Here is a 15,119-nt window from a genome sequence, read left to right as displayed (position 1 = left end):
CTTCTCTCACTAATCACCATAACCATGGCAGCTCAAGATTTCACCATCATTGTTGTTGAGATGGAGATGATGCCGCGAAGAAGATGCTTTTCCTAAGGGGTTAGTATGGTCCTACTTTGCACTTTTTGCTACTAGGATGTCTTTTTGTTCCGCTACGAAGCAGCGTTGAGGGATTGAGGCCATTGTCGTTGAGGAAGGAAGAAGAAGTTTAGGACGTCGGGTATACGATTAGATTGGCAGGAAGACAGAGACGGTGATAGTTGTGTTGGACTGGGATAACCTCTTTCGTATAATGATTTTTTTTTTGTTTGACGAGATCTTATAATGATTTATTAACGCTTTATAAGTTTATTTAAAGGCATATTAAGTTATTGACGACTCAATATTTTGTCCGTTATTGTGTCCTAATGACATTATGTCAAATCCGCAAATTCTCACACGTTACCAAGAATATTCATACATGATAAGATAACTAACTAATCAATGTTTATCCAAATACATGTTTTTTTTTTCCTTTAGAGGATTTAAGAGATTCCGTCAAATCTAGTAACCCATAAGATATCAAGTCAACTACTTCAACCCCCAAAAATAATGCCAACTCACGTAATAGGCAATAAAATACCAAGTCAATCTTCAAAATATACAAATTTTACTTCCAAGTGGTAATTCTATGTCTTAAAAAAAGACTAGCACTTCGTTTAAAACTCCTTAAACTTAAATCATGAGCCTCATTACTACTAATGAGTGGCATTGCACTAATCAACCACTCCTTCAATTAGGGTTTATAACATCGCACGAACTCCTCTAAACCATTCATCAAAAAAACCTTCGATTTCTACAACAATGGCGGGTGCTGGAATTCATCCTTATCACCACCACCAACAATGGCCGCCAACTCCGGTACCTCCACTAGCCCCGGCCGCCGTTGCTCCGCCTCCGCCGCCTAATTCCGTCGTCTCCATGCCACCGCCTTCTCTCGATAATCGCCTTTCCGATGATGTCAGTTTTTTGCACTTTCGTCTGATTTTTAGGGTTTTGATTTGATTTTTGATGAATTATTTTGATGAATTTTCAGCAGGTGAGGACGATTTTTATATCTGGATTGCCGGAAGATGTGAAGGAGAGAGAATTGCAGAATTTGCTGCGATGGTTGCCTGGTTATGAGGCGTCTCAAATTAATCATAAAGGAGAACATCCTATGGGTTTTGCTCTTTTCTCTTCGCCTGAGTTTGCTCATGCTGCTAAAGACGCTCTTCAGGTGTTTAATTTTTGTTGTTTGCCATTGGATTGTTCTTATTGAATTGTTGAATTGTTTAATTTTGCTTATTTTTATTTGATCCACTTGTATGTAGAATATGGTTTTTGATGCGGATTCGAAGGCGGTTTTGCACACAGAGATGGCAAAGAAGAATTTGTTTGTGAAGAGAGGTTTGTGTTTTTGATTTTATTTATTATGTTCGTTTAGTCTGTTTTTTGTAATGGTAATTGTTTAGTCAATGTTGATGTTGATTATAATTGGTGAGGAGCTGAGGGACGTAAGGAGTTTTCGTATTAGGATCAGTGTTGGTTGTCGTGTATTATTCAATTGAGATGGCATAAAGATTAGATCACCTGTTTTTCTGTGTTGTAATAAAAAGTGTATGTTAGGTTTAGAGTGGTATGCAGCTCAGAAGTTAGATGATTTGGAAAGATTAAGTGCTTAGTTGAAGGGTTGCTTTGACGTTGAAAAGCTGGCCTTCACTTTGGTCTTTAGTCGAGCTCTAATGATGACTGGTATTGTCTTTCTACGTCCTCCTCAAGGTGGAAAATATAAATGGAAATACATGAAGTGGGTTAAGTTATTGTGCACTTGAACTATATATGTAATGCCCAATTGACATATTCAGTGTCAGACAACGGAGAATTTTGTAGTGTAAACCCCCTACCAATACCATGACACTAAGGATCTTGAGACTAGTTTGATTTCCTTATATTTATTTAGAAATTAAGCATTAAAACGAATATAAGATTTTAGTTTTACTGTCAAAAGTATTATGCATCACTTTACTTGCTTTTCCGAAGGGTGGAGAAGAAAAGGAGTGTTCTTTTACCAATGATGCAATGACATGGGAATGCAATGTATGAATATTCTTGGCACTGAAATGTGATATGACTTGTAGATACATCTTATTTTAATAAATATAATATATTAATGATAGCAAGGTAGCAACTGCTCCTACAACTCTGATTAGTGTTTATATTCTTGTTGGGATTTGCATGTATATTACGGAGTAATATGGATAATGGTACACAGTATGACACAGCACATTTCTAAAATCTTTAGAGCAAGTATTGGTGCATGTGTAATTGGGAATTTTAATCAACATAAACAATAGAAAATAAATGAATCACATTCAAGTTTTTATTAATGTTTTGGAAAGCAGGAAGGTTCTAAGTCAATCCATTATTTAGCCTTTTTTTTCATGGAGGTCTAAAATCAATCCATTTTTATAATCTTTGGAGTAAGTATTGGTGTATGTGTAATATGATATTAATATGTTATCCCCCATCTTATCAATAGAGAGACTCTTTTCAAAGAACACTAATTTATGCCCCAACACCTATTTGAATAACCTAAATTTTATCTTAGCCCCCATCTTAGGCTTAGTTTTCTGACAAATTACCTAAATTATGCCCTAACACCTAGCTACACTTTCATCCCTCCCACCCCCCCCCCCCCCAAAACTTAATGTTCCTCTTATTTTTTGAGGTATTAGGAGCATATTTAATTATTTGAATGCTTAATTTCTATATAAGGTATGTAGTCAATCTGATTATTAGCAAAATTGCAGTTATTAGCATTAAATTATACTAACTTTGTTTTTTCTTTAAATGCAACCATTCGACCAGCACATCTGTTGAGAAATAACTTTGACCAATAATATTTGTAAATGTTTATATTTTTATAAATTATAAAAACTTGATATTATGAAAATAAACATCTAGGCTACTTCAACACCCTGTACTTCAGAGTCGGATCCTTTGATACGACACGACACCCATCTATACAGTGGTCTTGTATGAAATTTTTATTAAATCTAGTCATCTTAAGTGTCGACACCGTATCGGAAACGGCACCCAAATCCGAGTTTGAGCAACATATATATACATCTTGTTTGTGTCATATTTTGCTTAAGAATGCAGCCTATACAGTGTACTGGCTTTTAGCTGTGTTAATTGCTGTTCATTTATGATTATTTCTGCTTGCTATAATTGTTAACTACTTGCCTTATTCAGGCTTTTATCTTTCTGCGTCTTTTGTCCTTTTTTCTTCCTGTCTGGTGGGAGGACTGCTGTTTGATGTATAACAATTTTCATGTCTTCTTTTCTCTTATTGTAATAGGCATTGTAACAGACACAAATGCTTATGACCAAAGTAAACGTTTACGAACTGGTGGTGACTTTACGCATACTGGTTATGCCAGTCCATCACCATTTCACCCTCCTCCAGCACCTGTTTGGGGACCACATGGGTATAGTTTCAACGCTGATTCTCAGTGAAAACACTGTCTAGTGAATAACATACTAGTTCAGCTGAAAGTTTTCTTATCGAATGGAGACAATAATAATTTTTATTTTTTATGTTTTAGGTATATGGCTCCCCCTCCTCCACCATATGATGCATATGGAGGATATCCTGTACCTCCAGTTCCAATGCCTGCTCCTGCACCTGCTCCTGTACCTGCACCAAGTAGTTATGTTCCTGTGCAGGTACTTTCTCCTTGACTTCTATCTCATGAATGAAATTGAATAATAATGGACAATGGCATGGATTATCAAGTTAAGGTCTTTACAATAATAAATCAATCATGCTTACCAATAATATTGAACTTCACGTATAAGAATATTCTTAGCTACTACTCCATTTTAAGTACAATGTATATAACTGTGTAGCTTTGTGAACTTTTAAAAATGTCTTTTTTTTTTTCATAATTAAATGCTGAGACATATGGAATGTCAAATGAGCCCCCTCCCTTTCTCTCTCTCTCTCCCAAAAGAAATATTTATGCAGTATGAAATAATGGACAAACACATGATTGTACTCCGTAACATTGAAGTTTACACATATAAATACAATGCTAATCAGATGTTTTGAACTTTTTTGGACAGCGACCATTGTTTATCATGCTTGAATACAAAAAAAACAACTGTATTTATTTATTTATTGTTGTTGTTTTGGTGCCTAATTAATATTATTGACATATCTAGGTGAATATGTAGACTTTTTAATGCTACTGTAGAGTCTAAATGTGGTTTGTTGCATTTTTTTTCTTTTTTTTTTTTTAATTTTTAAAAATTTTTCTAGGAGTTATGTTTCTTTGCATATTTATATATTTTTCATCCAGCTATTTAAACTGAAGACTCAAAAATGTAAAAGCTTTGATGTTAAAGTCGTACAAAACACTTTTTTGTAGTCTTAATTTTTACATATTAATCTTAATGCTTAAGCTTTTTTTCTTTTTGTTTGTTTTGGAATGTCAATTAATTTCCTTAGGACTTTATGGAGTTCTTTTGATGTGGAAACAATCTCCATTAGTTGATGATGAGGTGGTAGAAGCTCCACATATCATGGTTATTTGTTACCTTTGTGGCTACATGTGATCGTTGATGCGGAAACAATTAATTTCTGTAGGACTTTATGGGATTCTTTTGATGCGGAAACAATACATCTTAGTTGATGATGAGGTGATAGAAGTTCCACATTTTCATGGTTACCAATTGTCCAATTACCATACTCTGCCCTTAATTAGGACTACTTTCATGTTTTGCGTGAGGCCAAATTGCATTAAGTCTTGGTTGTGAGTTAGCAAGATGATTGGATATCTTAAGGATGAACCTTGAAGCTAACATGAACAAATTCAGCCTTGTGCTAGTCATGCAAGTCATCGGACAGCTTTATATTCAACATTAGTCCCAAACGGTCATGAAAGATGGCATGCTCGTGCCTAAATCTGCATGAGCAGTCAGCATGATTTAGCAACACACCAATAAAATTCTCAGGTTCCACCCTACGGTTGTGCATATTGCTCGATTGTTCAATATATACTCCTTTGTTATTTAGCGATTAGGATTTCTTTTTCCCAATGATAAATTATTGTTTAACTTTTGATCCTAGCCTTTTGATTGTAATCTAATGGCCCTTATATTGAGGTCACTTCTTAGTTATATTAGCCTTCCTATAATTATAATGTACGAGGGAACATGCCCTTATGCTTTTTGTTGAATTAAGATATGGAAATTCCTCCCTTTAGTACTTTGTAAACTATCTTTTGTGGAAACATCAGAATTTTGTGATCTTTCCTTGCTGGCAAACCCTTGGCCTTTTTAATCTCTATTTTGTTTGTTTGATTATTAAACTTAGTTGTTTAATAGGTTCTTTGTGCTAAATTTCTTTAAGTCTTACCTTTTATGTTATTTTGATCTTCATGCTATCCAATGTGGAGCTCAGAATATTGTTCCAAAATTTTAGGTTATCGGGTTTTAGTTTAACAATCGTAATATCAAGAGCAAAGGTTATATAGCCTTATGGATTCTTTGGCAAGATGATTTGAGGATCATGAAAGGTGTTTATAGGATTTTTTGTGAGTGAAAAGTCAAAACCTAAAAATTTAAACTTTTTAGTTTTTTTTTGGCTCTGTATCCGTAATCTTTCTTCTTTTACGCAAAATATTTCAAAATCTCATACAGCCATTTATCAAAAATATTTCAACTTCTCCTTAACCTTTGTTCTATCACACTCCCAAAGTTTTATCAATACACATGATGGTTTAAATAATGTTTTACAAAAGCTAATTTGGTAAACCAAAAATCTATAATAGATGTTGTAATATTATTTTCAAATCACACCTATGGACTGACAGGTCCAGAATTCGTTACTAAAAAGCCATAATATAATGGATTGGCCTTGTTTATTTCCGTGGCACCACATGTCACGGTTTGTAGTTTTTGACTAAGGGTTGTTTTGTGCTGAATCTTCTCTGTTTGTCATGCAATCCGCTTTAAAATCCTAAAATTTTTGTTCCTAAAACCTAAAATTTCTTACTTTTGCTTATGCGAATCATTTTTATTTATTGCTTCTTGAAATTAGGAACTACCTAGTATTTTTACTTTTTATTATCGATTTAAATTTTTTAATCTCTTTGATTTGTATATCTTGCCTTGCATAGTTCAGCACTGAATTTTATTTCTCTTGTTCTCATTACTGTATATATTTTTGTTGTTGTGCAGAACACAAAAGATAATCCTCCTTGTAATACTCTATTCATTGGTAACCTTGGGGAGAACATTAATGAGGATGAGCTGAGGGGTTTGTTTAGCATGTAAGCATGTCTCCTCCTTGGTTTGAATGCTATTTTAGTTTTCTTTTTCAATATTTATTGGGGGGTGGGTGGGGGTAGCAGTAGTTTAGTTTAGCCATTTTTTTTATTTTTGGTAAATAGAAATAACATTACCATAAAGAAAAGCCAAAACGGCAAGTACAAGCCCACAAGGCCACAAGGCGATAACCGCCCACCAAAGACTACAAGTCCAAGGGCAACAAAACACAAGCCAGAGGTCCGGGAACCAAAAGCCACCTTCTAGGAAGGGAATTGTTGTTTGTTTTAAATGTCTATTAATTTATATATTTCTTTTCTTCCCTTTGAAGCTTATTAGATTTATGGTTAGGGTCTTTATGAGTCATGAGGATCAACATTTGGGTCAGATCCAATGGTGACTCTCATGCCACATTATTGTTATCTCTTCTTTCATGTTGAAACCCTATTTGAGACATATTATGCTTATGCCTTTAAAGGTTTAATCATAAGACCCTAAAAAATAAATTTTTTCTTCTGTTTTTGTACCCTCTAAGATTATTTGCCCAAAAATCTTGTCCTTAAATTAAAGTTTCATTCCACCTTTATATTTATTCACATTTACTAAACCAAACTTCATCATCATTATTATTATTATTATTATTATTATTATTATTATTATTATTATTATTATTATTATTATTATTATTATTATTATTATTATTATTATTATCATCATCATCATTCCACCTTTATATTTATTCACATTTACTAAACCAAACTTCATCATCATCATTATTATTATTATTATTATTATTATTATTATCATCATCATCATTTATTATTCAGTTTTTTTTTTTTTTTTTTTTTTTTTTTTTTTTTTTTTTTTTTTCTCAAAGCACATATATTTCGGTCATTATAATGATTCAAATATTGTTTATCATATAAACAAGTTTTATGTGAAAACTTATTATACATATGAAATCTGATTTTTTTTATAATCTCTACAAAGAAAATCATCACTAACTTTGACCATCGTTTTTTTACTATTCACATACTAACTTAATTGAAATGTTTTGACCTTTTTTTACTATTCACATACTAACTTTGACCATCGTTTTTTTTAGCAACGTTAAAAAAAAAAAAGAATATTATCATGAAATATTTTGTTAAATAGTTATTAATATAAAGTTTGATATCAACTTTTTTTTTTTTTACTAATATTTAATTATATATATTTAAAGTCAAACTAGTACATTTGCATGTGTGCCAAGTTTGATCGTGTCAATTATTTAGAAACCATTGGAGTAGAATATTAAGCAATTATATTTGCAAACTTAAAATCTTTGAACTTATTAGCAATAAATCATATTTTATTGTTGCAATCAATTAAAATTCATAATCTTAATCATGCAGATTAATCCATGTCAAAATCCTTCCCTTAATTGAGATAAACTAATTAATAATGCATCAATGTAACAATTTGAAGAATGGAAGCATTCTACTTCAAGTATCATGTTATAGAAGTTTTAGCAATTTCTACTTCTTGGGCATGTAATGCCATGTTTTATTGATTTCATTTTCGAATTTGGACAAACTTAGAAGTAGAAAGACATCTAAGGGAGAGGTAAACCTACATGATTGTAATGAAGCAGAGTTGCTACTTCACTTGCATTGTAGGATCTTACATTCTATTTTTACCCTATGATCAGCTTTCGAATTAAATAATTGCTATATAATTCTTTCTTTCACCAAAAAATCATTTTAAAATTCATCACTGAATGTTATGAAATCACAAACATCTAGTTTATTGAAGTATTTACCTTCAATCAACCAAGCCTAACTATCAGATTTTTTTTTAATTTTTTTTTATATTCAGCTTCCTAAAAACATGTTCAAAAGGCAGATGAGACTTTTATTTGGGGATTGAAGGAGTATAATACTCAATTAATCATGCTTTCATGCATTCAGTCACATAAATAAGGTCTTGTTCTTCTTACCTCACATATGCAAACACTTTGAAATATTAATATGTGTGCCCTTCCTGCCCAAAGCTTGACAGCAACTTACCCATTCTAATCTTATGCTAGTCTAAACTCTAATGCCCGCTGGACAAAATTTAGTGAGCCAATGACCAATATATGTATGTGTGTCTTTGAGGAAGGTTTGAAAAGTTGTGCATTCCCAAATTGTAAATCTGTATCTGCCAATGGGTTTTGAGGTATCTTTATGGAGTGTGGCAGCCGTAGTAGGTTTTCCCATGTGTTTGAATGCTCTGTAAAATGGGAGGATTAGATTTATATTGGGATGGGGAATTTGGTTTTAGGTTTGGCTTATCTTAGAGATAAAATCAAACTTAGTGATTTGCCTCTAATATATGCTTTATTTGAAGTTGGAACACTGTAGCTGTATTTACATGGGCTATATCCTGCAATATCCTTTACTTTACGTATTCCAACTCCACTAGGTCATTACCTATAATAATCAATTATTCATGCTGTCATGCATAAAAATAACTTGTTCTTTTACCTCACGTGTGCTAAATTTTAAACCCTTTATGATAAATGGGTTCTTGCCAACCCCGAACTTGACAACAACTTGCTCTTTATAATTATTTGGAAGTGTAAACTTTAAGGGCCTGTTCTCTTTATCTTAATTTCAGTTAAGTTCAATTCAGTCTAGTTCAGTTCCTAATTTCCTTCTCTCATAAACAATTTATTTTAGCTTTATTCAGGTCAGCTCAGCTTAGCTCCAATCAGTTCAGTTTAGCTCAGCTCAGTTTAGTAAATCAGAACAGGCCCTAAAGCCTGCTGGATGGACCCAATGAGCCCATAAAAAATGACCAATGTATGTATTTGTGTCAGGGAAAGGTCTGTAAAAGTTATGCAATCCCAATTTTTTAATTCAAGATCTGCCAATGGGTACTGTTCTTTTCTTTTGAGGTGTGGGAGCCTAGCAGGTAATCTCATATAAAATCGTAGTCCATAGATGAGAGGAGGTCTGCGAGATTGATGATGGGATGGTGAATTTGGTCTAATATTGGGATTTATCTCACACATATGAAATCAAACATAATGATTTGCCCCATAAATATGCTATATTGGAAGTTGAAACCTATGTTACACACACTCGAGTTTGGGTGTTGTATCCAAGTAGGGATCAGAGGATCAAATCCTCCGATTTAAAAAATAGTTGACACGGGGATACGGTTAAAAGAGTGTCTTACGGTTGGCATATAAAGTGTCGGGAAATTTTTCAGATACTTGGTAAAAAAGAAAAAAAATCTATAATATTATCATTTGTACCCAAAAAAATAAAAAGGGTAAACAGTAAGAGAGCAAGCAGTTGTACGTAATATATACAAGTATGTGTTTTTCAAGTACATAAAAATTAAATGGAAAACAGTTGACATACTCTCACCTAAGTCATGAAAAGGTAAAGTCAGTAAACAGTAAAATGTACTTGAGTAAAAAAAAATTAATATTCAGTTGTGCAAAAGATAGTCAAACAGATGTCCTCCATTTACTTTTTATTTATCCCTTCCTTTCTCTTTAACCCTTAACTTTCTTATTCATAATGGCTTCCACAGCTCCACGAAACTCAAAATCAATGGATCGCGACACTTCTCCAGTACGCGAGTCGACGCCTCAACCCAGGCGTGTCGCGCGTCATACTGCGCATCGTGTCGAGTCGACACGCAATACTCTGGGTTGAGGGGAGTGTCGGGGTAACACAGGTTGAAACACACTAGTTTTTACATGGACTGTATCTAACAATATCCTTTATCTTTAGTATCCAATTCCATTTTTTCCACCTAATATGGTTCCTATCGTTCCTTTTTTCTTTTCCTCTCAGCTTCCCCATCTGGGCGCTCAGTTACTTAAGATTTGATCACTTCATTATTCTTCTATCATATTTTGATATTCTTAGTTTATTCGACTGTTATTGCATTGTATAAATTTTAGAATTTGAATCGGTGCTTTTCCCTTTTCAGACATGCATGTTGCATGATGTTTGGAAATAATTGTAGTCTTTTCATGGATCCCTTCAATTCCTTATCCCATGAATTAAGTTACTTTCAGTGCCAATCTCCGCATTGTGCATATGTCGTCTATCTGGACAAATTACACTCGGGTATCACATCTTGCTCAAAGGATATACGAAAGAACCTATCCTTTTTGTGAGTGACAAAGTAGAATTAAGATGTGATAAAAAGATCTATACACAGGATCCATGCTTAGTTTTAAAAAGCGCGCCTCAAGAGCGCCTAGGTGCTAGGTGAAGTGAGGCGCAGGCCAAAACGCCTCGGCCTTCCCAGGTGTAGCGCAATCCAGAAGGTGCACACCTCAACCGCCTCCACCAACGCTCAAGGCGCAACGCCTCAACCGCCTAATGTTTAAAAGCGCCAAAAAGGGGATCTGGATTAATTTTGTTAAAAAAAAAACCATTTTTTCATCAAATTGAAACATACCCAGTCTTTAAAATGATAAATCGAGCAAAAGCCCCTTATTAATTGAATAAAATTGCTTTAATTTAACCCCCAATCGTAAAACCCTAATTATCGAAAAATCCTAAGTTACGAAATACTGAACAATCGGGATATTGATCGGTGCTGCTACAACAGTGATCGCCGGAGTACAATCCTCGACAGTTTCCGGCACCAGATCTACCGGAGGCCATCGCGGGTCAGGCAGGTAAGTTTGCTTTGCTTTGTTTTTTCTTCTTCACAGGTAAGGGGTTTTTTTTTTTTCCTTTCCTTTTTTTTTTCTTCAGTTGAAGACTTGAAAGCCCACTTCCCCTTCTGATTTTAGTAACCACGTGACTTCTTCCCCCTCTTTTCTAATTTTTTTTAAAACAATTTTTTTAATTAATTATTTAACTTATATAAATATATTTGAGGTTATTTCCCTATATTTTCAATACCAAGAAAGCTGTACAATAATTAAAATAAAAAATATAAAAAAAGTGCGCCTCATATACGAGAGGCGCGCCTCTCTGCTCCGGGAACCCTTTGTGCCTCGGTGCGCCTCGCGCCTTTAAAACTAAGGATCCATGACACTCCAATAGTAAAGCACTATGGCAGCAATGGGAACATGCCCATAGATTATTATCCAAAACTGCTTTAATTTCCTGATATTCAGGATTCTTTGTTATGGATGACATTTGTCTGAACCTATTGTATAAAAGAAATGAAAGTACCTGAATAGATTTATAATTCAGATAGTGAATGAAAGTAGCTTATTTCTGTGTGTTCTGCCTAATTGTTAGTTATGATAGAACTAAATATATACCCGAGTTTACTGTTATTTGGTACTCGTGGCTTTTCATTAAATGTGAGGCTTTCGTTCATACCCTTTAAATTTTGGTCCCTTGTCTTTTTGAAAGAACTCGTTTGTTGATGTATAAATATTGCAACTTTTGCACTTTTGACATCAAACATTACTATTCAACCACATATTGTGGTTTATATAGAAGAAAATATATAGTTATGTGGGGTCTTGTTGATTTGTCTTGGTATACACTTTCATTATATAAACTGTTTTTGTAATAATTTTTACTCTTATATTACTACCTCTGTTTCTTATTATTTCAACTTTGGAGGGTTGCACGGACTCCTAGGCGAAATTTGTTTGCGAGTGTTAAATGGAAAGAGAAAGATAGAGATGCATGTGATGAGGAGAGATAGAGAGAAATGATAACTTAAAAAGGAAAGAAAACATTTGTTGCAAATAATATGAAATAGAGGTAGTATTGATAAATACTTAAGGTTGAACATGTGCATTGGGATGCGTAAACCCACCCAAGGTGCAGCATTTAGGGAATGGAGAAGTGCAACTTGTTTCTACAGCTTGTGAAACTCTGCCTTTTCGATGGGATAGATCCACCTTCCCCCCCCCCCCCCCCCCCCCCCCTCCCTCCTTCCCCAATCTGCCAATATGATGTAATCTTAACTTGATTCCTCATTATTGAATGATCTTGGGGTCCGACAATGCGAGAATCACATTATTTTTAGCTGCTTTGATGTTTGTACTTTTAGTCAAGTTTATCTTTGTTGCTGATATCTTGTATGGTTTTAAAGTATTGCAAATCTTTTTCTGTAAAATGTGTGTTTGCTCTAATTATGATGTTGATCTGTTTTGATCATGGGTTCACATGATGCAGACAACCAGGCTATAAACAGATGAAGGTTCTGAGACAGGAAAGACACACTGTTTGCTTTATTGAATTTGAAGTGAGTGTTCATTTAGTGGTTGATTGGTTTCTTGTTTCATCACTTTCTTTTTGTTCCACTACTTGAAAATATCTTCTTTTTCCTCTCTCTGCAGGATTTAAATAGCGCTTCTCATGTTCATCATAATCTGCAAGGGGCAGTCATTCCTAGTTCTGGCTCTGTTGGCATGCGGATACAATATCCTTTCTTTTATTGATCATGCATACAATGCTTGATTATCTGGATATTTACATTATCATTTCTGCAATTTTTGTCTTTTCATGCATATTATACTTTATACCTTGTGTTTGTTCTGTGTGGAATTCTTAGTTTTTTTGCTAGCTTGCTTGTGGCAACTTTATTTCTGTACTCGGTTAGGCCAGTTGATTGCTTGATGTCTTTCTTTTCGAAGGCATGTCTACACTGCAATGATCATAATTAAGCTTTTACTTGTATGCTTGAAAAATTACTCCACATTTTCCCCCTGAAGTTCCTGTTCTCTCTAATGTCAATTTGTGCTTCATAATTTGTTTAAAATAGACTATCTTCACTCGCATTTGCTAGTACTTTTAGCTCACCAGTCCGCTTATATCACGTACTTTCTGTTCTGTAATTTGTTCTGCTTGTGTCATGTGCTTTCTGTTACCTGTAATTTGTTCTTTATATAACTGTATTTCTTGACTTTTGACACGTATTCAAAGAATCCCTTTGGTAAGAGGAAGGATTCCAATCACCCTGCTGCTGCTGCTGCCGCCGCCGCTGCCCCTGTGAATGGCATGAGTGGACCTGCCCCGCCTATGAATTACCAGTAGTCTGAAGGGGATGTACTCTATTTTAAATGGTCCAAATTTGCAACTACATGATAGGATGCATCATGCAGCTGTTGCACACATCCATTTCATCAGCATTAGCATTTCTTCTTATGTGAATGAGTGCGCATAATGACATCATGAATGTACCATTGGGCCATGTTTTGCCTTGATATCCAAGCTATGCATTGCAAAAGCATACCTCTAACTGCCTTGATGACATCATAAATATCATTCTGTTATCTTGTAGGACTGATGCATTCCAGCTGTAGTTTTATGGATGTGTGTGTTTGATGTTCATACTGACCATGCTGTTGATTGACAATTTGGCATAATATAGATGGACTGCAAAGTCACATAGTTGAAACTTATATTCTTGTAGTCATGATTTTCATTCATGGGCATGAAATATTGGAAAGGAAGCATAGGAGCTCACGTCACTGATCATGATTGCTTCTGCAATCCATTGCCATTATCATTGGCATCATGTTTCATTTATCGTCAACCTGTCAATCCATCATTTCTACTGGTTGAAACAGGAGATAGCTATATATTTCAGGGTTTAGGCTCTTCGAAGAAAGCTTTTTTGCTGGAAAATTTTGAGAAAATGTGCTCTTGTTATCGTGCAGGCTATCAGTCAGTGACTAATGATATCATTGCTTTGTGTTTGAATGGTCGCTGCAGCTCATTTTCTGGAAATCAGCCCCACTAGGTAAGGTCATCTTGGGGTTTTTTTGGGATGATATATCGCCTTTCAAGTTTCCTTATGCAAAAGCACATTGAATAGGAAGTTAAAGCACTCGTATGGTCTTGTAGACTTCTATTTGGCTGTTTTTGTTGGGAAAGTTCTTTTGGGTTAGGATTGATTGTTGTAGTTTCAACTTTGTAAGTGAACTGTATATTAGCTGCCAGAGATAACTAAAGGATCAGCTGCTATATTTGCTAGAGCTGTACTCTACAATTATTGTTTTGTGTTTTCATTTTTGTTTATGGAAAGGTAAGATGAGCCTTTGAGGGCTTGAGATGTTGAATGTTGAATGTTGCGCTTGGACTTGGGGTGGTGTAAGTGCAAGCCTCAGCATGGTGCATGTGTTCAAAGGCATAGGTACATACGTTATCACGTATGACTCTTGATCACTACTCCGTATATTGTCTTCTTTTCATTTAGCAAATATAACAAGGGAAGTTTACGTTTAGCTTCTATTGAATCTATTCACATTCCTTTGAAATTTCTCTAACGTATTAATTTTTGTCAAAATTTTATACCAATTCTTTATTTTCTGGGCTTTTAGATTGATGGCTCAAAGTCAGATTCCTAAACTCTAGCGTATTAATTCTTGACAAAAAATTGGTGTTTTTTATTCACTTTTTAAAAAGGTTGATTTGGAATAAAGATGAAACATTACATATGCTTTTTGTTTGTGTAAATTTCTATACGATTATGAAAATTGTTTTGTATGTTCTTTAAGTTCTTTATTAGAGCGATAACCATGGAAATGCGCGACAATATCTATCTGTAATTATGTCCAAGTCAGTATTCAGTAAAAATAAGCAGAGTAATTTGATGGAAAAATTGTCAAAATGAGCGTTTTTGGAAAACAATTTCCCAAACAAGACGTGTGGCAAAACTATTTACCAAACTAAGCTTTCAGGGTAAAACGCCAACCAGGGTGGCGTTTTACCCTGGGCAATTTTTTTTTTAATTTTTAGTCAAAGGTAAAACGCCATCAAGGGTGGCGTTTTACTGCTGGGCACATTTTTTAAAAA

The 15,119-nt window shown here is 34.4% G+C and overlaps 1 protein-coding gene across 2 annotated transcripts; it reads left to right on the top strand.

The window, feature by feature from the left end:
- The first annotated feature begins 692 nt into the window (after window positions 1–692).
- LOC110696615 (cell wall integrity protein scw1-like) lies at window positions 693–14,548 on the top strand. 2 transcript variants are annotated; one of them, XM_021873964.1, is made up of 9 exons: window positions 693–999; window positions 1,079–1,258; window positions 1,353–1,428; window positions 3,383–3,512; window positions 3,630–3,750; window positions 6,268–6,359; window positions 12,495–12,564; window positions 12,659–12,741; window positions 13,235–14,548. In XM_021873964.1, exons 1-9 carry the CDS (start codon window positions 844–846, stop codon window positions 13,353–13,355), a joined length of 1,029 nt encoding a protein of 342 aa, XP_021729656.1. In that variant the 5' UTR covers window positions 693–843; the 3' UTR covers window positions 13,356–14,548. The 2 variants fall into 2 exon arrangements, with proteins under 2 accessions (XP_021729656.1, XP_021729649.1); XM_021873957.1 differs by having other exon boundaries at window positions 1,076–1,258.
- Window positions 14,549–15,119: the final 571 nt, after the last annotated feature.

Source organism: Chenopodium quinoa, unplaced genomic scaffold, assembly GCF_001683475.1.
Source record: "Chenopodium quinoa cultivar QQ74 unplaced genomic scaffold, ASM168347v1, whole genome shotgun sequence".
In the NCBI taxonomy this organism is placed as follows: Eukaryota; Viridiplantae; Streptophyta; class Magnoliopsida; order Caryophyllales; family Amaranthaceae; genus Chenopodium; species Chenopodium quinoa.
This window is presented reverse-complemented; position numbering and strand designations above follow the sequence as displayed.

Excerpts from the sequence above, each read along its gene's own strand:
- LOC110696615 (XM_021873957.1), top strand. The coding sequence starts at position 844 with ATGGCGGGTGCTGGAATTCATCCTTATCACCACCACCAACAATGGCCG. Across the intron at positions 1,000-1,075 it reads ATAATCGCCTTTCCGATGAT|CAGGTGAGGACGATTTTTAT; the intron begins GTCAGTTTTTTG and ends ATGAATTTTCAG. Across the intron at positions 1,429-3,382 it reads GAATTTGTTTGTGAAGAGAG|GCATTGTAACAGACACAAAT; the intron begins GTTTGTGTTTTT and ends TTATTGTAATAG.